This window comes from Rhinolophus hipposideros (genome assembly GCF_964194185.1).
Source record: "Rhinolophus hipposideros genome assembly, chromosome: 21".
Classification (NCBI taxonomy): domain Eukaryota; kingdom Metazoa; phylum Chordata; class Mammalia; order Chiroptera; family Rhinolophidae; genus Rhinolophus; species Rhinolophus hipposideros.
In genome coordinates this window covers 43,781,070-43,804,974 of record NC_138067.1, presented here as the reverse complement: position 1 = coordinate 43,804,974, position 23,905 = coordinate 43,781,070, and the positions used below count along the sequence as shown (strand labels likewise).

The window sequence follows — 23,905 nt, the reverse complement described above, 5'->3', positions numbered from 1 at the left end:
CATTACCCATCTCCCAGCCAGGGCAGGCAGCCACTCCAGGTATGTGCAGTAGAAGTCTTGGACGGGCCCTGGCCTGTCCTGTGTGGAGAGAACATTCCAGGAAGCAGCCTCGGGGACCCAGGGCTTCCTGAGTGTGGGCCCTCAGGGACCCGGGTGTCCAGACCAGCCCCGCCCCTGCCCTGTCTGGGAGATGAATGGGCCTAGGAGGATGTAATCTTTTCCAGCCTCTCCCCTCCCCTCTTTTCCCCGCATCTGCTTCCCATCCCAGCCAGGAGCCATCACCTGGGCAGGGAAGGGGCCTCAGGAAGGGGGTGAGGCCTTGACTCTTGGGTACCTTACACTTTAAGAGGAACACTCTGAAGGGGAGTGTCCAGGGAGTCAGGCCCCCTCCCCCACTTGCCTATATAACCTGCCTGTTCCCTTCTTCACCTAGGTGGTTGCCCCCTCCCTCTCCTGAGATGTCAGGAAGGAGGGGGCCACCTATGTCCCCCACAGGGCCCCCCTGGAGCCAGGGGGCCCCCAGACTGGGAGCTCGGAGACGGAGGAGGTGCTGACAGGTCTGGTAACTACCCAGTCCCCTCCATACCACCCTTTCCCAGAACCACAGGCTTCCAGAATGTTGTAGAGAAACTGCAGTGTCCACATCCCCACCTGAATCTCCCAGCCTCAAGTCAATTTCACAGACAGGGAAACTGAGGCCCTGCCTGGAAGAGAAAGTGTCTTACCTTCTTAGTGGCAGTTTTGAGCTGAACTTGGGTCTCCGTAGGATTTCAGATCATGGTCTTTCTCAGAATTTTGAAACCTCAAACCTCCTCCAGGCTGTAGGACTTAGGGTTCCTTGGGGTTGTCAAGGCAGTATGGCAGAGTGGAGTTGCTCAGACAGGGTTTGAGTCCCATCTCTGGCATTTGCAGACTGTGTGACCTGGGACAAGTCACTAACCTCTCTGAGCCTGTATTTCCCCAATTGTTGGCTATTATTAATAATAGAGGTAGAATAATTATGATTAATCTAAAATTTGGGTATTATCCAATCCTAGCATATAGGGTCCCCCAAGGTTCTAGAACAAATGCCCCCCTGTGGTTCTGGCATGCAGGTCCTCTCCTAAATTATTACCCTCTTTTCTAACTCCAGCTTCCCTGTCTTCATCCTCAGATGCTCAGCGAAATGCTCCCGCACCCCTCATGCTTCCTCCCCATCCTCCTCCTTTGCCTTTTCCCCAGTGTCCCAGTGGAACCCCACCCCCCTCCCTCACCACTGCCCCCATTTCCAGCCCCTGAGTGGGACCTCCTGTCTCCTCGAGTTGTCCTGTCCAGGGGTACCCCTGCGGGCCCTCCTCTACTCTTTCTGCTGGAGGCCGGGGCCTTTGGGGAGCCAGCAGGCAGCCCAGCTAATCGAAGTAGGCGAGGGGTGAGTGAGACAGCACCAGCGAGTCGCCGGGGAGAGCTGGCGGTGTGCGATGCAGTCAGCAGCTGGGTGACAGACCGCCGGACAGCTGTGGACCTGCGTGGGCGTGAAGTGGAGGTGCTGGGCGAGGTGCCTGCAGCTGGCGGCAGTCCCCTTCGCCAGTACTTCTTTGAGACTCGGTGCAAGACTGACAGCACTGGGGAAGGTGGCCCTGATGGAGGTGGAGGCGGCTGCCGGGGTGTGGACCGGAGGCACTGGGTGTCTGAGTGTAAGGCCAAGCAATCCTATGTGCGGGCATTGACCACTGATGCCCAGGGCCGTGTGGGCTGGCGATGGATTAGAATTGACACTGCCTGTGTCTGCACACTCCTCAGCCGGACTGGCCGGGCCTGATGCCGATGACCGGGAATTGGGCAACCAGAGGAAGAAGAGAGCTGGATGCTGAAGGACATCAGGGGTGGCCTGGCTGCTCTGGGTATCAGTTTGGTGACTTGTCAAATGGTCACAAAATCACAGCTCTCTGATCTTGACAGCTCGATCTGTGCAAGACAGGTGATGAAACCAAATGGGGTTTTGAAGGATAAATAGGAGTTTTCGGATAAACTCGAGGGTGATGATGATGACAGCCAATGTTTTGAATGCCTACTGTTTATCAGCTCTCATACACAGCTTGTCAGATCAACTGGGGTGGATTTGACCATTGGAGGCCCTTGGCTTCTAAGTTACTGAGCCATATAATCTCAGAGGACATCACTTTGCTCATGCTGGAGAGAACGACGAGGGGATATGTCAAGAAGTGGGTGGAAGAGCTTAAAAACTGGAACATGTAAGCAATTAAATGGGAGCTAGGGTTTGAATGGGAAATTTACTTGGTCAGATGGGGCAAGAATTTATTTTGAGGTAGTGAACTACCCATCACAGTAGGAGCACAAGCAGGTTGAATGATAGGAGATCAGGATGCTAGAGAATTTGGCCCTGGTAGGGAGTTGGAGTCAGGTTTCCACCGCCCTTCCCTGTCACAACCTTTACCCCACATTGGGAAAGAAATAAACCTTAAATTTGTCCAGTTTGTGTAGGGCATGAGGTTCTGACCAATTGGCCTGACCCCAGGCTAGGATCGGGGTCACTTGGACACTGACAGGCCTTGAGTGGGCCAGGAAAATCTGTCAAAAGGGGCACCAGAGCCTGAATGAGGGTGTCAGTGGTACCCTGGGCCAGACTGCAGAAGGCAGCCACAGTTTTCCCTGTCTGAAGAATGAGTTGGTGGGATGAAATAATGGGGTCTGAGGAGGCAGAGGTCTTGACCAAAAGGTCTTTAAAATAAGGAACTGACAAGGGAAATCAGAGGCAGACCCCACATCCTCAGGACACCCCTTCATGAATTACCACTCCATAGCTCTTAAACTTTTTTTAATGACCAGCTTTGGGCTAAGGACATAGAAATCCCAGACACTCACCAACACATACTGGGCCCTTGGGAAGGGAGGGAGAGGGTGGCAGGGCAGGGCAGGGTCTGGCTGCCTCTGTTTCTATGTCTCTGTTCTAGATCTGCAGTTCCCACTCCCTTTTTTGCTGCTTCCCTGTCTTTCCATCTAACTTGTCATTTCTTGTCTTTGGGTCAGTAGCTCTCTTTCTGTCACCGTCTCTCACTCATTCTTGTATGTATTTCTTTGTCACTCCTCAAAGCTCTTTACACACACATACACCTTTTTATCTATGTATCTCCCTGTGTATTTCTCTGTGAGTCTCTCCCTCTGCCCACCCCCATATCCAGGTGGAAGTTTTCAACCAAATCAAAGGCAGCAGGACAGACGAAGGCCACTCTGATGCTGATTCCTTCAGCTCACACAAGGAGGGAGGGAGAGCCCAGAGAAGTCTGGAAATCGTTACCCCTGAGGTGGGCAGGCCTGGCAGAGGAGGCAGCCAGCCCAGAGGGCTGAGACCCTATAGGAATGGGGGTGTTTCTCATGGATACCCTGATGTGCTGGGTGGTCTCTGTCCTCCTCCCCCTCTGGGTCTCTGTCCTCTTCCCTCACAGGGCCTCTGTTCCACCCTTCCTGGATCTCTGACCCCGCAGGTTTCTGTCACCCCCTCTGTTGCCTCCACTGTGGGTCTCTGTATCCCCCACCCCAGGGGTCTCTATGTCTCTAAAATTCTAAAATTGAACTTATATTCCCCCTTTCCCTCTCTCCCATTTCTGCCCTCCTGTCTCTCTGGGTCTCCCCCCACACTTCTCTGGGTTTCTGTGTCCCACTTGGGGTCTCTGTCCCCCTCTCTCCAAGTCGGTCCCTCTGCCTGCGTCTTTCTCATTCTATCCATCCACACGCCTGCAGGCCCTCCATTGGCTGGATTCAACATGGGCGGGGTCTGTCACCTAGGGCAACAGCAACAACAAGCCTGCTCCTACTTGGCTAAGGGGCGGGGTGGGACCATGGCGGGTCGGACCTTAGCTCTACGCTATGGCCCTCCCTGGCCCCCCATATCTGGGACCGAGGTGCCTGGATCCTGGCCCAACTGGCATCTCACCAGCAGTGGTGTCGCCCACCACATTATCCCATCCGTGCCCTTTTCCCCGACCACTGTGCAGGTGAGAGGACCCTAGGCTCCTCGCCAAATGGAACCTGTAATCCCAGACTCCTGTGTCTGAAGAAGGGGCCTAGGAATCCAGACATCTGCTGAAAGAAAAGGGGATTGGGGGCTTGGACTCCTGACTGAAGGTGGAAGGTCCGGGAGTCCTGAGTCTGACAGAGAGGGGGCCAGGGAACCTGGATGCCTGGAACTGGAAGGAGGAAAGGGATGGGGACAGACTGGGAGAGATCGGGATAGAGGGCCGGACGCCTAAGGTTTTTTTATCTGACGTCCCTCGTCTTCTGCCCAGTCTACGCTTGCGGAGCCCCTGCCCCCGGCTGCAAAACAGGATTTGCACATATGGGCTTTCGACGAGGTCATCAGCAGATGGGAGACAACCTCCGGCTCGGCTCAAGTGCCCAAAACTCACGGCGGGCCCTACGCTCAGCCCAGGGCCCCAGAGCCTGCGGACCCAACGCGGACTATGGGGATCAAGGACTTAGGGGAAAAGGTAAGGTTCTGGGATGCCGAGGTCCGCGGGGGACAGGACTGGGGACCGTACTGGAATCCTGTGAGCCCTTACGTAGGTTTCGGCGTGGCCTTCTCGCAGCTCAGACACCATGGCTGGCGCCTCCCTCTGATCACAAAACACCAGTGCAGTGAGACGAGAGCACAGTACACCGGTTGGCCCGGCCTGGACCAGAGCGCCATCTTCTATGTTGGGACCCAGCCCCCGGAGCTTGCGGACCACCACCGCGGGGGCCCTTCCCAGGTAGCGAAGACTGCGCTGGCGCGGTGGGACAGCTTGGCGAGCCTGGGGCGGAGCCAGAAGGAATGTTTTGTGTAGGGGCGTGGCTAAAAGTCTGGGGCGGAATCAGGAGTGTATATAGACTGTGGGAGGGGCTTTGACGTGTTGAAGCCGGGCCAGGAGGAGGAGGGGAAGACCCGAAATCCCAGCTCTGAGGCTGCGGCCCCCAACTAGCAAATGCTGGGGTGGGTAAGGAGGAAGTTCTGAGCCTGAGTCGGAGCCAGGCAGAGGATTGTGCGTGGGGGCGTGTCTTGAATATTCTGAGACAGGGTTCGAGCGGAAGGCGGGGCTAGGCTTTCTGGGCTAGGGTGAAGCAAGAAGTAATTGTTGCCCAAGGTGAGGCTGAATTCCTGGTTTGAGTCTGAGGGCTTGGCTTTGTGTTAGATGACGGGCAGAAAGTGTTTAGGTTTTGGAGTAACCCTAATAAGGGCTCTGATTTAGGGAGCGAAGCTAGCATGCGCTGGCATGAGATTGGACAGGAAGGATTCTGATTCTGGGGCAGGTGTGGGGGCCTGGTCCAGAGGGGCAGTTGAGGCCGAAAGAAGAGGAATTCTCAGTCTGGGACCCAAGGCTTCGAACGGGATATGAAACTCCTTTTTTGGTCATCCCTCCTGCCCGATCCTCCTCAGGCTCTAATCCCCTGGACGAAGAACCCCGGGCTGGCCAGCCGGCCTTTCACAGTATCCGACCCGAGCATCCTGGGCCGCCATCAGCTCTATCTGACTACCTCGGCCCGCGACTTCCGGGCCTACACGAAGTGAGCCTGGGTCCTCGCTCGGCCCCGCCCTCTGCACAGCCCCCGCATAGTCTGGTGGAACGCCGAGCCCACTGGTGTCGGCCCCCCGCCTCTGAGTAGTCTCAGCCTTCAGCTTCCACACGCGCAAGAACCAGAGGTTCAGACCCCAACCCCTACCTCTTTTAATGCCGAGGTATCCCAGTGTCAAGTCTTAGGAACATGAAGCCTGCGGTGGGCCAAAGAGGGAGTTCTGGATCTGGGAGCAGGACCCTGCGGGTTTGGGGCAGGACCTACTTTGGCATTGGAGTCCCCAGGTACTTTCCCAAGGATGCGAAAACCCCAGATTCCGGGCCCTTACATACCTCGAGGACCCAAGAATCCAGGCTAGGAGTCCCCAACCCCATCCTAAGTGGTTTCCGACTCCTACAAATGTGTCCTCGCCTCGGAACGGAGGAGTTCGGGTCTGCAGCCTCCTCAGGACCCGAGGTCTGAACAGCAGCCTCGCTCCGAGGATCCAGCTATGCCCTCCCCATCCTGCCTCCCGCCAACAGGAAGGAGTTGTCTGGATACCCCCGCAAGGACTCTCTGACCTACTGGAGCTTCCAGGAGACGCCCAAGGCCTGGGGCCACGGCCCCCAGCGGCCACCCTATCCGCTCTCCTCTCGGCCGCCGGGGGTCCGCATTCCCCGTGCCCGCCCTGTCACCCCAGCCGTACCGCACCGCGGGGCGCTGACTCTGGTTCAGGAGTCCTACAGGTCCCCGCTGCATCCGCTCCGCGTGCTTGACTGTTTCTGCCCACTGGAGCTGCCCTGGGGCGGCCCCCACTGGAAACCCGTGCCCGGCATCTACAGCGTGCCGCAAGCCTACCGCACCGAGAGCTCCAGCTACGGCAGCTTGAAGCCCGCGCTTGTTTGAGCTGCCTGGCTAGCCCCGCCCAGACACGCCCCCAACGCAGGGGCGGAGCCGAACCTGGAAGACCGCGACTGGACGCAGTGGGCGGGGCTGAGCTCGGGAACTCTGCCCGTTACGTGGGTCGGGACAGAGCCTGAGGCACGCCCACTTGATTGTGGGGGCGGGACTGGGCGGGGGGAAATGTACTTTGGGGCTGTGGGCCAGCCAGCAGAACACGCCCTCTGCAGCAGAAGAGGCGAAACTTATCTTAGTCAATGACAGTTAAATAGCCTATACCACGCTCTTTGCTGAGTTCTGCTCTGGCTTCTGGGGGCGTGTGTGGGGGAGATGGGGTTCCCGCTGCATCACTGTGGAGGAGAGGCGCGTCTGGGTGCAGATGAAGCCGACTGAGCACAGAATCCAATGTTGAAGCCAAGTCCCTCCTAAGAGGTTGGACTCTGGCTTTCAGGCTATAGCAGGTGGAGCAGGGTTGAGGCTTCTGCCCATCACCATTCTACTAAGGTTGTCGGAGAGGTGAGCTCCAGCCTCCCCCCTACCTTCCTTCAAGATGGGCAGAGAGGTGGCTACACAGCCAGGGGGGCACGGACAAGGCTTCCTATACCCTATTTCCTGTGCTCCAAACACCTGTAGCACCTGAGGATTGAGTTTGTGGTCAGCTGTCACCTTGGGTGTCTCCTGCTTCTTGGTGCGGGAGCCACTCAGGGAATAGGGGAGGGGTGCTCCGCTGAGCCACTCTCGCACCTCCCTGACCTTGTCCGCCTCTCGCCTCCGGGGAGATTAGTGTCCAGGTTACCCAGCCATGCCACCACCCCCAGTGGCCTTGCCGCCCCCACAACCTGCAGATATAAGACCAGGTAAACACAGTAGGGAGGCACCAAGGATGGAGACACTCCAGGTAAGACTGTAGCGCCCCTAGGCACTTTGCAACTCCAGCCACACAGATGGCATGAAGAGAGTCCTGTGACCTGGTAAAGGAGGCTTCTTTCTAGAAGAGTACAGACAGCCAGCAGACTTCTTGCCAGGAACAGGGAAGTGGTGGGATAGGGCCTGAGTGTGGGTATCTGAGGTATTGGGGTGTCTGGGGATCTTGGATATTGGGAAGGGGGATCCAAGAGGAGGGGCTGGCCCTGAATGGAAGTTGTCAGGCAGGGGACCTGGGTCCCTGAATGTGTGTACGTGGGAGATGGGAAGGTAAGGGCCAGGGGCAGAGGTCTCAGGCTGGCCCTGAGGCTGTAGCCTTGTCACAGGGGCTGCTGTTGTGGCTGCTGCTGAGCACGGGTGGGGTATGGACATCCAGGGGACCACTGCGGCCCCTGTGCCGGCCCATCAATGCCACCCTGACTGCTGAGAATGAGGCCTGCCCAGTCTGCATCACCTTCACCACCAGCATCTGTGCTGGCTACTGCCCCAGCATGGTAAGCTGCCCAGGGCAGGTAGGGACCAGCCCTGCTGTCCTCAGTGCCAGCGTGGATCACTCAGGCCCAGGCGTACAGAAGACAGGAGGCAGTAGCAGGGGCGGAAGCGTAGCTTGGCCCCATGGGCAGGGGCTGGGGAACTGGAGTCGGAGCTGGGCGTGTGGGAGGGGGAGCACAGAGGGGCCCCTGGAGACCTGAGCCTGGGATCTGTGGAGGTCAGCGGGGAGATCCGGGGAGGGCTTGACACCCGACAGATGCGCATGCTGCTCCCACCCACTCTCTGGCCTCCAGGTGCGTGTGCTGCCCACAGCCCTGCCGCCTGTGCCCCAGCCAGTGTGCACCTACCGTGAGCTGAGCTTTGCCTCCATCCGCCTCCCCGGCTGCCCGCCTGGCGTGGACCCAATGGTCTTCTTCCCTGTGGCCCTCAGCTGTCGCTGCGGGCCCTGCCGCCTCAGCAGCTCTGACTGTGGGGGTCCCAAAGTCCAACCCTTGGCCTGTGACCGCCCCCCTCTCCCAGACCTCCTCCTCCTGTAAGGGGCTCTCACCCCAACCTCCCATGCCCACCCCGACTCCTGGTGCCAGCAGACGCTCCTATCCTCCCCTCCCAATAAAGTCTTCTCAAACCACACCCCAGGGTTGCCTTTTTTTGGGTTCAGGGTGTGCACGCACACACACAATGGATCCAGTTTCAGAACCATTTTATACAAAGTCACAGTGTCAGAACTCTGGTAGAAAACAGGAGAGGCGAAGGTGGGGGGGACATCAGCTCAGGAAGTATCCATGGTTTCGCCTTCTGTGGGGAGAAAGAAGGCCAAGTGGTCGCTGTGGCCCAGAGGCCAAGGCCTGCGCTCTCCATGCTGGGTTCCCTCTCACCTCTTCCTGTGGGTGACCCTTGGGGCGAGTGGGGACATGGATAGACACTCACTGAGCTCATTGAAGAGGAAGGCATCCTGGTACTCCTTCATGTACTGCGTGGAGCGTGACTCATCCAGAAAGAGAGAGTAGACCCGCTTGATGTCGTCAACCTGCACTTCTGTGCCCTGAAGGGAGATTGTGAGACCTCAGTGAGGCCCCTCCTGGTGAGGTGGGGCAAGGTGGGGACTCTGAGGCCAGACTGGCTGGGTTCAAATCTGGCCTCGACCACCTCCTGGCTGTGGGCCCAACCTCTCATTCCTCAGTTTATCTGTAAGACAGACTTAACAGTATCAACTTGCATTCAACAGAGATTTACTGAGCACCCGCTATGTGTTAGGCCAGGAGATACAGAGATAAACCAAAGTGCCCTACCTCTCAAAATGTATGTTCTAGGACTAAATGCAACAGCTCACTCAAAGCCCTTAGAGTAGTGGGTCACTCACTCAACCTGACCCCTGTGGGCTCACTTAGCTGGCTGACCTTGCGTTTCCGGCACACCAGGCTGGCGGCTGTGATGAGCTGGATGGCATAGCGCAGTGAGGTCTCCAGCCCAATGCGGGTCAGCACCGTGTAGGCGTCCTCACTCATCTCCACGTCTTCTTCCTCACATCTGTGGGCAGGAGAGGGCAGGGGGCTCAGCCAGGGCCAGGCCTCTGACTGCAGCAAGTCCCCAGCCCTTACCCCTGGGCACTACATGACCTCCAGGAACATATGTGGTCCTCAGAACCACAGAACACTAGAAGGGTCACTGAGGCACAGGCTGGGCCTCCTTTCTCTCCCCCATGTCAGTTACCGGCCCCTCCCTCCCTTCCCCACAAGGGCCCCGACCCTGGATCAGAAGCCGCTACCTGGATGCCTGACCCCACCTCTTGCAGGTCCAATGACCTTGAGCCAGTCACACCTCCCCCATCTCACTGTCTCCATTTGTCAAACAGGATGGACACAAGCCCTGCCTCTCAGGCCCGCTGCCTGGACCTGCCCTGGAATGCCAGGTGGCCCTGTCCGCACCGGATACGGAGGATCTGCTTCGTGTCCTTCTCACTGTAGGGAGAGGTGGAAACAATGAGCAGTCGGTCCAGCAGGTCGATGGGGATGCCGTGGGGACTCTGGTAGCTGGTGCCCCGGATCCTGGGGAGTAGGTGGAAGGGAAAGCTGTCAGGGTGATGCCCCTGGAATGTGGATCTCCATTCCTTCTACTTGGGACACCGCGGCCACCCCCATCCACCACAGCCCCCACTCACTGGGCCAAATACCACTTAACCTTCAGCTCAGTTGGCGTCACGCCTGACTGCGCAGCCATCCCCACACTGCGTCAATCCTGCTGTCGAGCCTGGCTGATTTTAGCTAGATAGCTATGTCCGGGATTACTAGATCAAGGTCCTACTCCCCTGCTTGACAGGGCTCCACAAGGGAAGGGATCGTGTGTGTCCTGTTCCCTGCTGCACCTGGCCCAGCACAGGGCCTGGCACATAGTAGGCACCAGGAAACACAGGCGATTGTAATCACTGGTTGGAGTTGCATTCTACACAGTGGGGGCAAACAGTCAATTGGCAAATCAGTACTCCTAGGGGAAGTACACGGTTAGGTCCTTGTGAGCCTTGGTTGCCAATATTTTTGTCAACCAAACAGTATATAACCTGGTTCTATGTGTTTCTGTTTACAGACTCCTTATTTAATATATATCTTCGGTTCATTCCCATTGAACTCACAGCCAACAGCACTGTAACACAGTTTGGGGGCTATAGATACATTTTATCAAGTAAGTAGATTCACAAAAGCAGAATCTGCAAATAACAAGGAGTGACTAAATTTGCTGCCTTTCACAGGAGTCGCCCTGTGGCAGCTTCCCACGTCCTGAGCTGCATGCAGCTGCTACAAACGCTCTCAGCTGGTCTCCTCTAGTCCTCAGACCTTTGGAGATCAAATTCTATACTGAACCACGGGCAGGTCAGCGGGCTTTGCTGTCCTCACCTGTAAAATGGTGCTCAGACAGTATCTACCTCCTGAGCTTCTTTTGAGGGTCCGAGCAGTTCATCTGGGGAAAGTGCCGAGCAGAGCCAGGAAAAACCTGTCGTTGCCCCCCAGCAGCCATGCCCCTTTCTTCCCTGAAGTGATAACTAGTTCCACCGGCCAGTTTCAGCTGGCACATGGTTGTAGCATGGGACATGACATCCCCGACCTCCCACACTGCCAGGCACAGCCACTGCCATCCATGCACCTGAGTGGTGCAGGACAGAGGGTCTTGGTGGAAATGCTGGGTGCAGCCTCCAGTACCCAGGAGACCTACTAGGGGGGCTGTTTGCTCCCCACTTCCTTCTCCCTTCCTCTGGGCTGAAATGTAGATGAGGTGGGGACAGCAAGGCATGGGGTACCCAAGATTTATTGGAGCCAGGTGAACTCCATGTCTCAGGAATTTTTCCACAGTATCCTTAGACCAAAAGAAACTTAAGTTATGTTCCATTTATTAAGTAATTAGGTCTGAGTCACTTAATTGGTTTGTACAATGTCCAACACATCACTGTGCTTCCCTCAAAAACTTAAAATTATCCCACAAAATTCTTGTGTTTTATGCAGCACTCTGGTGCCTCAGCACAGTTTGGGAATGGTAGCCTTAAAGGGATACAGGAACAGGAAGACAGAAAGAACATAGTCCCTGGGCTTCCATGTGGAACAAAGCTGCCTACTCACCCTGACCATCCACCTACCTTGTTTAAGGGAAAGGTACACCCTCTCTTGGGCCACAGTACTTATGTGTAGCTTGATACAGCAGCTAAGCCCACCTCTTCCTAAAAAGGTGTTCAATGAACATGCCCTGTTTACCCTATGGTTATACCTGCTGTCCAGAGCACCCCATTTTCCCCAGAGGCCTTCGAGGGGGACAGCAGCTGGCTCACCGGGTGATGCCGCGGTTGGTGGCCATGATGAGGACAGGTGCCATGTCACTTTCCAAGGCCCGATTGAGGAAGGAGAAGCTCTCGATGTCCAGCATGTGGACCTCGTCGATAAACAGCACCTGGGAGCCATCGGGGCATGTGTCCAACCCACCAGCCATGCCACCTCTTCTCCCGGCCCCTCAGCCCAAGCTTCCTGCCCGGCCATGTCCAGTACTCACCCCAGGGATAATCTCCGCCTTGCCCTCCTCGCGCCACTCGGCCACCTTGGCATTGATCTGCTCTCGGACTTCCGACTTGATCTCTCCTGTGTCACCTGTGGGAGGCACGAGTGGCAGTGGGGAGGGCGGTCAGAGAGGAGACAAGGATCCGGGGCCAGAGGGTGGATAGAGACGGAGGAACATAGGACGCCAGCAACAGAGGGAAGGGGACCAAGACTGGAATGGCAGAGTGACAGGAGGGCCAGGGCATCTGAAACATCCCCACAGAGAGAGAGCCCAAGAGTGAGAAAGGACGGGGTCAGGTCCCGATCAGACCACCTGAGGGAGGGACTCAGCCGCACAGAGGGGGAGGGTTGAACCACCCGCAGATGGAGAAAAACAGAAGACGGCCAACAGGGATTGAGGGAGAGGGCAGAGCCATCGTCAGGCATGGGCCATGTGGGAGGACAGGTGTGGGCTGGTTGGGCCTCACCAGAGAAGAGGGCCAGGAAGCCCTGCGTGCGGGAGTTGATGACGTCGATCTCATGCAGGGACACCGTGTGCACCACCTCCTTGCGTTTCTGGAGCTCCCCGTCTGGGCACTGTACGAACTTGGTCTGTGGGGTGAGGGTGGGGTGGGGAGTTTGGGGGTGACGGAGACAAAGGCAGAGAAGAGCATGAAGGGGGGCCCATAGGGACTCTGTCTGGGCGAGATTGGGGCTCCCTGGAAAGGAACTGGGAATCCAGATGGGGGTTACCCAGAATCCCTAGTCCCAGGAGGTAGTCAAGACTAGACATTCAAGAGCACTGAAGGGGATATAAATGATAGATGTCTAACTATTACATTGTTTTGTGCACCTGAAACTAATAAAAAAAATGTTTCAAAAAAAAAAGAGCACTGAAGGATATGGGGGTTCCTGAGGGATCTCGGAAAGCAGGAGCACAGGGCCAAGTTGAAGGGCCCCCACTGTCCTAGAGGATACAGGACACAGAAAGAAGCAGAACTACCAGGGGCATGGGTTAGGTGACAGGAGGATCCAGACCCTGTAAGCCCTGGGGGTGATGGAGAAGAGGGAAATATCCTGGTGCCAGAAGAGGGGGGAGGGGGCCCCAGAGCCCAGGCCCACCTGGGAGCCCATGGCATCATAGTCACGAGCGCGTGTGAAGGAGCGGCCCAGCTTGGAGATCTTGCCTGTGGCCTTGTCGATGGTGATCACGTCCCTGGAGGGGGAAGAAGCAAGGGAGTAAGGAAAGGAAGGTGCCCGAGCTCCCCACCCTGGGTGCCCTATGTGGCCTCCACACTGCTCACCCAGCCTGGACCTTGTCCTTGGTCAGGGACTCAATCATCTTGGTGCCCAGGTCATATATGGTCTCCATCTCCGTGGTCTTGAGGGTCAGCTTGCCCACCTTGGAGCCCTGAGGGGGGTGACATACCAGGCAAGGGCTCAGAGAGGGTCCCAGTGTCTCCCCAATTCAGCTTCAAATGGAGCATGACACAGGAAAGCTTTGGGGGTGATGGGACTATTCACTGCTATGATGGCTTCATAGGCGTGTACGAGTATGACAAAATTTAACATCCTACAAACTTTCAACGTGGGTGGCTTATTGTATGTCAACTGCACTTCAATAAAGCTATTATGAAAAACCCAATAAACAAATAAAAACCTAAAAGATAGTCCATAAAAACAACATAGGCCTGAGGTCCCACAGAGTGGCCAAGGGGGTCACACTCTAACATTCCTTTTTCATACCCAAATAAAAGGTGTTTTTTGTCAATCACAAACCCAGATAACAGAGCTAAGCTAAACACAGCTAAGAAAACAAAAATGCCACAAGATAAGCACAGTCAACACTTCCCAGGTCCTTCCAAGCATATTCAACTATCTCATCTTGAATTGTTTCCACAGTGACCTGCTCCTTTTGTAGGGACAGGTGGCAAGACAAAAGGGCTGGGACTGGGAAGGGAGTTAAAAGTAGCTTTGTTTTTTTTATTTTTAAAGGGAGGCTATATCCGTGGATTTCTTCTGTAATCAAAATTTCATTTAGGGGGCGGCTAGGTGGCTCAGGTGGTTGGAGCGCTGTGCTCCTAAAACGGACTCGCCAGTTCCATTCCTACATGAGCCAGTGAGCTGCGCCCCCTGCAGCTAGATTGAGAGCAAGCGCTCCACCTGGAGCTTGGCTGCCCTGAGCGGTGCTGTGAGTTGTCCTGAGAGGCCGACAGCCGGTGAGAGATGCCGTGAGCTGCCGGCCAGCAGCCAGCGACTGACTGGCTCAGCTGGGTATAGCGCAAGGCTCATGACACCAACATGGGAACTGAGCTGCATCCTCCACAACTAGTTCAACGGCTTGATTTGGAGTTGGGAGGGAAGAGGGGAAGGGAAAAAAATTAATTTAAAGAACTAGCTTGGGAATAACATACTTTCCCTATACTTAAATATTCTCTGACCATATATATATATACATATATATATATATATATTTTTTTTTTTCCAAGTCAAGTTGTCCTTTCAATCTTAGTTGTGGAGTGTCCCGTTCTGTGGGAGTCCAACCAGCAACCTTGTGGTTGAGAGGACGCGCTCCAACCAACTGAGCCATCAGGGAGCGCAGCGGCAGCTCAGCTCAAGGTGCCGTGTTCAATCTTAGTTGCAGGGGGCGAAGCCCACCATCCCTTGTGGGACTTGAGGAATTGAACTGGCAACCTTGTGGTTGAGAGCCCACTGGCCCACGTGGGAATCGAACTGGTTAGGAGCATGGAGCTCTAGCCTCCTGAGCCACTGGGCCAGCCCTCCTACTATATTTTTAAAATTCAAAATTTAATTGCTTATAGGTTGGACTGATTTAGGAGGCTGTTTACAGGTGTTAAAAGTGCAAGGAGACGTAATTATGCACTTAAAGTCTATTTCCACTGAAAATGAGGAGCAAACGTAAAACAGGTGGGTGTCTATATAACAAGACATAGAAACAGCAGTGACTCTGGGTTATGTCAATAAGCTTGAAGCATGTTTAAGTTTTCTTTTATTGGGCATTTTACTACGGAAGCAGCTGTAACTTAATATTTAAGAGAGAACTACAAACATGGATGAACCTCAAATATACCATGCCAGGTGGAGGAAGCTAGATACAAAAGGTATCTAGATAGATACAAAAGGTATCTAGATAGATACAAAAGGTATCTAGATAGATACAAAAGGAAGCTAGATACACATTGTAGGATCCCATTATATGAAATGTCCAGAATAGGCAAATCCATAGAGACAGAAAATAGATGTGTGGTTGCCAGGGGCTGGGGGCAGCAGGGGAAGGGAGAGTGATCTTAAAATTGTTGATGGTTAATTTTATGTTAAGTGACTGTACCTGAATTAAAAATAAAGAGAGACCGACAGATAAACTGTAAGGTAAAGAGAGAGATGAATGGGGAGACAAGACGATGAAAAAAAAGACTTAAGAGACATGAAATTTTAAAAAATAGGTGGTACGAACTATAGTGTCTAAGAATGCAGAACTGGGTGACAAAACTGACAAAACACAAAGACGCGATAATGGGTAAGGGTGGCCATTTCTGTGGGAAGACTGGGGGTGGCAGTGGATGGTGAAAGAGGGACGAGGAAGGGACTTGGAGCTGGGGGGCTGGCAAAAGTTCTGCTTTTTGATCTTGGTGGTGGTAATGAGGGTATTTGCTTTATAATAATTTTTTACACTACACACTTCTTTCACATGTTTCTTTGTATCTGTTTTATTTTACCACAAAAAGGTTTTTTTTAAAAAAAGACTTAGCTTTTAAAAAAGGAGAGAATCACATCCATCACATAAGCTGAACGGGAAATGCCTTTCAGTACTAAGCTAGTACTGTTAGGTGTTTAAGCCTGTTAGGAATCCACTGTGAGAAACTTCCAGACCTTCTCTTATTCCACTATTTGATTTCAACTGCTCACAGTGTCCCTTACAAATGGATAAACTGTTGTCAATTCAAACGACTCCTACTGTAAGCGTGCAGATGCTCCAATGCGCGGCTCGAATCGTCCAGGGGATTTTGACCTCAGCGCAGACCTGACGCCCTGACTCTCCAGCCCTGGAGGTAGCCTAGACTCAGGCGTACTCACCGTCCCTGTTGCTGGCCGGTCAATTTGGATCTCCACAACCTCCCCTTCGATGATCTCAGTCTCCTCCCTAGCCAGAGAGAAGATCTCAGGAGGGCGCCTGACACCTGCCCCCTCGGGAATCACTAGCTCCCATGAACCCTTGGGCACAGAACAAGCTGGCCAGGGCAGGGGTTGTCCCAAGGCTGCTGGGAGCTGCTCCATCTCCTGTGCTTACTTGATGCGAACACCGATGGACCTCCGGAAGGCCTGTGTCAGTGCCTCTGTCTTGCTCATCTCCAGGGAGAAGATCTCACTGCCAGCGATGGCTGTGAACGGGGTGTCTGGGCCTAGGGCCTGAGCCATGCCTGGGGAGAAGGTGGTCTGGGTAGGTGGGGGCGGCCATGGCACCAGGTCCCCAACACCATCTGGGCAAACCAGCTTTTCACGCTATAGGGCAGACAGGGTGACGTGAAGCAAGCCAGGGAGAGAGGGCCTCATCAGGAGGCCTGCATTAGAAACCCACCGTCCAGAAGGTAAACTTTATGACCCTGCAATCTTGCCAAGCCTGTCCCCCAACCTCTCAGAGCTGTTTAGCCTCAGAGCTTGGGGTACCCAGCAGGCGTGGAGGCCAAGGGGCTGAAAGAGGAGTTAAAGAGTGATGGCTCTGGAGCCAGACTGCGTCAGTTCAAATCCCAGCTCCACCACTTGGCACCGTGATCTTGAGAAGTCTCATCGGCTCCTCACATTGTTTCTCCCTCTGTGTGATGGGGACAATAACAGAGCAGGTGCCGGCATAGGACAGCATTCTGCATGGGAGCAATGATGAGGGCAGGCAGAAATAACAGTGTGTTCAACCGTGACCTTATCCCATGGCCTGGAACCAGCACAGGAACGGGCCTTCTCTATGGCCTGAGACCTGGGGCTGGCTGGCGGACAGCAAGGCTGTTCCTGCAAGGACTCCAAGCACTGAGCTCCCCTCCTAGCACCCCGTCCCAAGAGCTCTGCCCAGCTCTGCCAAGTCTCACAGACAGGAAGTCACTGAACCCCACTGACCAGTGTGAGGGGGGGACTCTTCCTGGGCCCCCTTTGCCGACGTACGCCATGCTCTATGCTTGGGTATCCTGCTCCCTGCTGTCTGTCTGGGAGACTTCCAGACAGCCTGTAAGTCTTAGCTCAGGTACTAATATACCTGGGAAGTCTCTCCTGACAATTGCCACCACCTCCCCTTACTCCAGTACGGTCAGACGTACACATCACCCTAGAAGGGACTGTTTCTATAACCACCTCCCGCGACAGGACGCTCCTTAAAGTCAGACCTTTGATCTTACTCATCTATATGTCCCCAGAATCTGGTCCAGGCCCGGTGCTCCAAGACAGCTGAATGAGTAGTGCTTTATCTTAGTTGAAAATCTGGTTGTTACTGTGATGCTCCCTGCCTGGCCCTCAGTCTGAGCTTAAAGGTGGGAGTGAGTGGAAAGAGAGGAGGGTCGAGGAAAGCTTCAACAAGGAAGAGATGCCTGAGTAGGGTTTGGAAGGGTGCATAAGAGTTCAACAAGGAGGATCTTAATCGCTAGTGGATTGCAAAAGAGACTGCTGCTTGTCTACTCAATGCCCATCTTCTTCTTCCTTAGTTCTAGAATCCCCATTTTATTAAGGTAGCAGTGGTCCAAATTAAACTATAAAAACGTTTAAATGTCTTACTCTCCCTTGCAGCAGAGTGTGGCCATATGATTGAGTTCTAGTCAATAAAATATTAGTAAAAGTGTGTGCAACTCCCAAGACAAGTCTTACAGGGAGATACCTCTAGGAGGTAGAACCTCTTTGCAAGTCCTTGTTTTTCTTCCGGCTACACGGAGTATGGGTGGGAAGGCTGGAGCTTAGGCAACCCAGCCCTATATGGCTATATTCAGATTTTTCTACATGAGAAAGAACCCTGAGTGCTTAAGACACTGCCATTTTGGGTTGTCTGTTAGATGTGACTGAACCTGACCCTGACCTACATTGAAGGGAATATCTGGCGGAGACCAGAAGAGCTCTTATCCCAAGAGGTCTCTTACCCATGGCGATGGCCGTCTTCCCAGTGCCTGGCTGGCCGGCGATGAGGACGGCCCGCCCAGCAATCTTCCCTTCCCGAATCATCTCCAGTACGACGCCGGCTGCCCGCCGGGCTGCCAGCTGCCCCACCATGCCCTGGGAAGCCTGTGGGGTGGGAGTGGGAGATCACACCAGGTGACTTCCTACGGGGCTACCACTGCATTTCTACCACCTCCCGGCTAGTAAGGTGAGAGCAGATGTTGTTTGCTGGGATGTCAGGGAAAAAGCCAAAGAAGCCTTTTCCACCCAATTTTTTCAGACCAATAAAACCTTACATGTGGCTGAATTTTATAAATATGTAACCAAAGGTCTGGAAGGGCCCCCACACTCCGCCCGAGGCCTCCATGGAGCAGGCTTCTCACCCCACCCCTCGGCCCTACCTGCCGCGGTTCCAAGGCATCATCGAGCCCCAGCCCCCGGATGTGGGAGTGAGCACCTGTGGAGAAAGAACCAGATGTGGTTACTGGCCAGGCGTGGCAATGTGTGGCCTGAGATGAGCTCCCTGGTTTCCTCCATGGCCAAATGGGGGGCCCAAATCCCCTCCTCACTGGGAGGATGGCTGGACATCCTCAGAAAACAAGAGCAGCTCTTAGGACACCCAGTAGCAAGACCAAAATCACTGATACCTGGTTAACCACATAATCAGGTCAGCAACTAACCAGGAAGATCACAGTTACTTTATGTGTATGGCCTAAGTGGCCTCACAGGTTCTAATTTCATTCTATGTAACCCTGAGAAACAACAGTCCCAGCTATTATCACCCAGGAGTGCTTCTGGGTTCAATAACAAATCCCAGGCCCTCATGCGGGAAGAGAGCTCAGAGAGGTTAGGTCCCTTGCCCAGGATCACACAGCCAGTGAGAGGTGAAGACTTGGGGTTTCAATGCTTTACACTAAACCAAAGGTGGGCAAACTACAGCCCTGTGGGCCAGCCACTTGTTTTTGTAAGTAAAGTTTTATTGAAACACAGCCACGCCCATTCGCTTACACTGTCTGTGCCTGCCTTCCCATTGTGACAGCAGAAATGAATATTTTCCAGAGAAAAGGTTTACTATCTGGCCCTTTAAGAAAAGATTTATCAACCTTTGCACTAGACTGTGGGTACCCCGAGGGCAGGGACTGGGGGCCAGGAGGGTCTACTGGGTCCTCAGCTCCCAGCAGTGCAGAAATGGCATCAGCACCTACATGTTAAGTGTACCCTGTTGTATCAGGTGCACTATTCTACCTCTATTTTGCAGACAAGGAAACTGAGGCACAGAGAGCAACTAGCCCCTCAGAAGTGGCACCCAGAAATATGCTTCTAGAACCCATACTCATAGGCACAAGCCCTGTAAGGCACACTTCGGAGATACTGCAGGTTCGGTCCAGACCACTGCAATAAAGCGAGCCACACAAATTTTTGGTTTCCCAGTGCATAGAAAAGTCATGTTTGGGGCCAGCCCGGTCGCTCAGGCGGTTAGAACTCCGTGCCCCTAACTCCGAAGGCTGCCGGTTCGATTCCCACATGTGCCAGTGGGCTCTCAACCACAAGGTTGCCAGTTCAATTCCTTGAGTCCCACAAGGGATGGTGGGCAGCGCCCCTTGCAACTAGCAATGGCAACTGGACCTGGAGCTAAGCTGTGCCCTCCACAACTAAGACTGAAAGGACAACAACTTGAGTTGGAGAAAAGTCCTGGAAGTACACACTGTTCCCCAATAAAAGTCCTGTTCCCCTTCCCCCACCCCCCAAAAAAAAATTCAATACATTGACTAGCGAGGGTTGACATGTTAGCCATATTAAAAAAAAAAAGTCATGTTTACACTAAACTGTAGTATGTTATGTGCAATAGCATTTTGTCTAGCAAAACAATGTACATACCTTAATTTAAAAATACTTTATTGCTAAAAAATGCTAACCATCATCTGAGCCTTCAGTGAGTCATAATCTTTTTGGTGGTGGAAGGTCTTACCTTCAATCTGTAAAAAATGCACTATCTGTGAAGCGCAATAAAACAAGCTGTGCCTGTACTGCCACTCTTGGAGGCACTGAATGAATGAATCTGAACAAATGAATGTAGTCTCCCTGCAAGGAAAGCAGTGAAGGCTGCACCCTGACGGCCATACCACACCCTGATTTCCTATTCCTGGATCCTGGATCCATATCCATGGCTCACTCACGTGAGCTGGGACAGGTGACTTGACTGCTTTGAGTCTGTTACCGCAGCTAAAAATGGGATCACAGTCACCACATGCACCTCGTGGGGCTCCTGTGAGGAGTCAATGGGAGGCAAACTCCTGCGTTCAATGGTTATCTGTTGACATCTGCTCTGCCAGGTCCTGTGCTGGGAACACACACAGCTAGGAACGAGCCAGGCCCAGTCCCTGACCTCACAGAGCCAATGCCCCAGTGTGTGCTGGGTGTATGGGACACTCAGCCAACTCAGGAAACACTCAGCAAATCTCCATTTTTATGGCTTCCAAGCAGGATGCCGGTACACCCAGGCGGCCCACAGGGAAGCCAAGCCTGCAGCAGTGCAGCCTGGGATTGGGGTCCGGCATGGTCCCGCATGTACCCATCTAACCACGCTCTGGAACTCAGGAGCCTCCCCCAGCAGACGGGATGGTGCGCAGGCTCCTCCCTCTCGGGGTCCTGCGCAGCTGGCTCTTCAGGGCTGCATGGGCCCAGCAAGGTCTACACCCTGCCTCACTCACCGATTCGCTCGATCCTCGTCACATCACGGATCTCGGGGACCTTGGTTGTGGCCGTCTGAGGGTAGAGGAAGATGTGTCAGAAGAGCCCTATGCTCCCAGTTGGCACCAACTCCTCTGCCTCCCACCACCTCCCATAAGAAAGTTCTTTCCACTCCTGCTCCCCACAAGGAGGCCGACAGCCCCAACACCAGTCACTCCCACCCTTCTATGCTACCACCAACTAATACTGGTCGGTTGGCCCCACTCCACTCTGAGTCCCAGGACGACAAGAACTGTGTCTGTCATCCACAGCTCCTTCCCTAAAGCCAAGCACATACTTGGGGCCCAGGAATCATTTGGTGAAGGAAGAAGTCCTCGCTGCCTCCCGTAAGGACAGACACCAACACACAGCTGGCATCGAGCTAGGCATGGTCTGGCAATACCCCAGCTCTCTGTCACTAGGCCTTTGCATGTGCAGGTCCCTAGTCCACCCTGCTTTTACTCCGTTACCAAATTAGATCAAGCTTTGCTCCCCGATCTCTGTTTCTGCCAGGCTAGTTCTAGGGTCTCTAGATGTCCAGACAGGAGGAAGGGCCTCCCCTGGGAGTCCAATCTCCCTGTGTAACCTCACTTTTATGAGGAAGACTGTGGGATCCACGTTCTTGACTTCAATTGGATGTGTGTCCCACGAAGGGCACAGCCCATACCTTATTTATTCACCTCCGGACTCAATGTTTGGGGTTTGAATGACTGATGTACTAAAGAGCTGAGCTCATTCAGAAAACAAGTACTGAGACCTCCTGTGTCCGCAGCTCTCCTGACAAGCTAGCCACCATCCCTTCTCATGGGGGGGGAGAGAGATGAGTAAACTGCACCTTACACAAGTAGAGAATCCACTGGCGATCCAGTGAGTGTTCATAACAGCATTATTCATAACCAAAAGGTGGAAACAACCCAAATATACATCAACAGATGACTGGTAGACAAATGTGGCAGAGCCATACAATGGAATATCACTCAGCCATAAAAAGGAACGAAGTTCTGATCCCTGCTACAACATGGATGAACTTTTTGAAAACATCCTGAAAGAAGCCAGACACAAAGGCTACATATTGTATGATTCCATTCATATGAAATGTCCAGAATAGGAAAATCCATAGACAGAAAGCAGATTAGTGGTTGCCTAGGGCTGGAGGTATGGGAGGATGAAAGGGTGATAGCTAAGATGAATAAGGTTTCTTTTTGGGGTGATTAAAATGTTCTAAAATTGAGAGAATGCACAACTCTGTGATAATACACTAAACGCCATTGAACCTATACATTTTAAACAGGTAAACTGTATGGGATGTATATTACGTCAATAAAGCTGTTTTAAAAAATCTGTGTGGTGGGTCCTTGAGTGTCTATTATATTATTTTCTGACACTCTGGAATATGTCATAATTTCTAATAAGGAAAGGGAAGCCTAAGAAGCCAGCATGCTGATCCAGCTCCGTGGCTACCTGCCCCCAACGCTCCAACCCAAGGAAACATTCCTCTCTCTGGAACCAAGAGTTACAGTCACAAGTCTCCTCCCTCGCTGTTTGTAGGCCCTCCCACTTACTCTCTCCTCATAGGAGGTTGGAACCCAGGAGCATTGGTCATTGCCCCCAAACAACTATCAGAGGACTAACATACCCCCATACTCCTACACAGCCTAAGAGACCCTACTTGAGACAAAAAATAGACATGAATCCAGGAATCCCAACCCTTAGCAATCCCAACACAAATAGATTCACCTCCTACAAGACCTTTCCTTTCACCATAAGTCTCTCTGACCCCCGGCTGCCCACTAAGCCCATGGAAACAGGGGTTGTTTTAAAACTCAACACCCACCACCATCTTATACCTCCAATAGTTTATCCACACCCATGGGAAGTGGGTCTCAGGAGTATGGCCACTGCCCTTTCCTCTTCTGCTTATCTAGTCACCCACTTGCCATGGGAACCGCAACAGACTCAAATTTTATGCCCTAGGCACCAGTGGCTCTCACCCCCAATCCCCCACCCCCATCTTGACTGGGGTCACCATAGGAAACTAGGCATTTGGAAGCCTAATCCAACCCCTCAGCCAAGGCCATTTCCCTTCTCTATTCAGATGTTTCTTGAACAAGTACTTGGTATCATGCCCAGTGTACCTGGTCTCTCTTTATGGAGTTCACATTCATTCATTCTAAGATTCAAGTGAGTTTATTGAACATCCACACTGGGCTTGCCCCATATGAGGTGCTGGAAATAAGAAGGGCCCCCAGCCCTTTCCCTTCTCCCCTGACAACCTCTGAGTTTTCAACCCTCTCTCTTTTGGCTCAAGACTCACGAAGTGACTCCACGGTTCTCAAGCATACAGGTCCTTCCTGCGCTTCTCCTTTGTAGTCACGTGCCGTTAGCACCATCAGTGACCCAAGACTTCTGCATGGCTTGGAGCCCAAGACACGACAATCCTCAACAGATTTTAGGGCAAAAAACTGCAGGACTGAACACTGATTGCATCCAGAGGACTGCAAGTTGGAGTTGCTATGACGTGATGGGGCCATATCTGACCCCCGTGACCGTAAATATCCAATTGAACCCAGGATTCCGGGATCCCAGCCCTTTCTTTTCTTCTCCCTCAGACCCAGGAGTCCAGGCCCCGGCCCCTCCTCCCTCAGACCCAGGAGTCCAGGCCCCGAGCCCCCTCTTCCTCAGATCCAGGAGTCTAGGTGCATCCCCCTCACCCCTGAGACCCAGGAGTTGGAACCCTAGTTCCCTCCTCCCTCAGATCCAAGAGTCCTAGCCCCCAGCCCCCTCTTTCCTCAAACGAGGGAGAACGGGTTCCCTCCTCAGTGCCCCGCACGCCGACTCTTACCACCGTTGCCATGATGCTCGCCAACAGTCAATATCCTAACGGAAACGGAAACGCAGCAGGAACAAGGCGTTCTGGCCCTTCTAGACTGCCAGGTCCTCCAACGGTCTCGGTGGTTCCTCATAAATATGCAAAGTCTCCTTGTTGGGGCCAGACGTCACTTTACAGGCGGAAACTCCTGGGTCAGTGCCAACGTCTCTTGGCTCCTCCTCCGTTTACCCAAGCCTCCTTGCTGAGGCCGATTGCAAAATTCTGAACTCTTCTTTGAGCAAGCACACGTCCCCCACGCTCTCTTTCCTCCTTATTCCACCTACTTCCCTCCCCCGCAACTTTG

The 23,905-nt window shown here is 53.6% G+C and overlaps 4 protein-coding genes across 4 annotated transcripts; 3 read left to right on the top strand and 1 right to left on the bottom strand.

The window, feature by feature from the left end:
* Positions 1-1,165: 1,165 nt before the first annotated feature.
* Positions 1,166-2,464, top strand: NTF4 (neurotrophin 4; the record flags this gene model as incomplete). Its single annotated transcript, XM_081031599.1, has 1 exon — positions 1,166-2,464. The coding sequence occupies one exon, from the start codon at positions 1,166-1,168 to the stop codon at positions 1,796-1,798; it is 633 nt and encodes a 210-aa protein (XP_080887725.1). The 3' UTR covers positions 1,799-2,464.
* Positions 2,465-3,820: 1,356 nt separating this feature from the next.
* Positions 3,821-6,523, top strand: SAXO3 (stabilizer of axonemal microtubules 3). Its single transcript, XM_081032580.1, has 5 exons — positions 3,821-3,992; positions 4,284-4,484; positions 4,584-4,745; positions 5,411-5,538; positions 6,069-6,523. Exons 1-5 carry the CDS (start codon positions 3,837-3,839, stop codon positions 6,430-6,432), a joined length of 1,011 nt encoding a protein of 336 aa, XP_080888706.1. The 5' UTR covers positions 3,821-3,836; the 3' UTR covers positions 6,433-6,523.
* On the top strand, positions 6,523-8,471 carry LHB (luteinizing hormone subunit beta). Its single transcript, XM_081032581.1, has 2 exons — positions 6,523-7,844; positions 8,136-8,471. The coding sequence occupies exons 1-2, from the start codon at positions 7,596-7,598 to the stop codon at positions 8,376-8,378; spliced, it is 492 nt and encodes a 163-aa protein (XP_080888707.1). The 5' UTR covers positions 6,523-7,595; the 3' UTR covers positions 8,379-8,471.
* A 54-nt stretch (positions 8,472-8,525) lies between these two features.
* On the bottom strand, positions 8,526-23,901 carry RUVBL2 (RuvB like AAA ATPase 2). Its single transcript, XM_081032579.1, has 15 exons — positions 23,575-23,901; positions 20,714-20,768; positions 18,404-18,459; positions 17,987-18,128; positions 16,165-16,294; positions 15,951-16,017; positions 13,160-13,266; positions 12,978-13,071; positions 12,344-12,467; positions 11,872-11,966; positions 11,654-11,772; positions 9,768-9,887; positions 9,240-9,369; positions 8,770-8,884; positions 8,526-8,637 (listed from the first exon to the last, which is right to left on the bottom strand). The coding sequence occupies exons 1-15, from the start codon at positions 23,584-23,586 to the stop codon at positions 8,612-8,614; spliced, it is 1,392 nt and encodes a 463-aa protein (XP_080888705.1). The 5' UTR covers positions 23,587-23,901; the 3' UTR covers positions 8,526-8,611.
* Between the last annotated feature and the right edge of the window lie 4 nt (positions 23,902-23,905).

Excerpts from the sequence above, each read along its gene's own strand:
- SAXO3 (XM_081032580.1), top strand. The coding sequence starts at position 3,837 with ATGGCGGGTCGGACCTTAGCTCTACGCTATGGCCCTCCCTGGCCCCCC. Across the intron at positions 4,485-4,583 it reads TCAAGGACTTAGGGGAAAAG|CTCAGACACCATGGCTGGCG; the intron begins GTAAGGTTCTGG and ends GCCTTCTCGCAG. Across the intron at positions 5,539-6,068 it reads GACTTCCGGGCCTACACGAA|GAAGGAGTTGTCTGGATACC; the intron begins GTGAGCCTGGGT and ends TCCCGCCAACAG.
- LHB (XM_081032581.1), top strand. The coding sequence starts at position 7,596 with ATGTGTGTACGTGGGAGATGGGAAGGTAAGGGCCAGGGGCAGAGGTCT. Across the intron at positions 7,845-8,135 it reads CTGGCTACTGCCCCAGCATG|GTGCGTGTGCTGCCCACAGC; the intron begins GTAAGCTGCCCA and ends TCTGGCCTCCAG.
- RUVBL2 (XM_081032579.1), bottom strand. Across the intron at positions 13,072-13,159 it reads AAGGACAAGGTCCAGGCTGG|GGACGTGATCACCATCGACA; the intron begins GTGAGCAGTGTG and ends TTCCCCCTCCAG. Across the intron at positions 12,468-12,977 it reads ATGATGCCATGGGCTCCCAG|ACCAAGTTCGTACAGTGCCC; the intron begins GTGGGCCTGGGC and ends CTCACCCCACAG.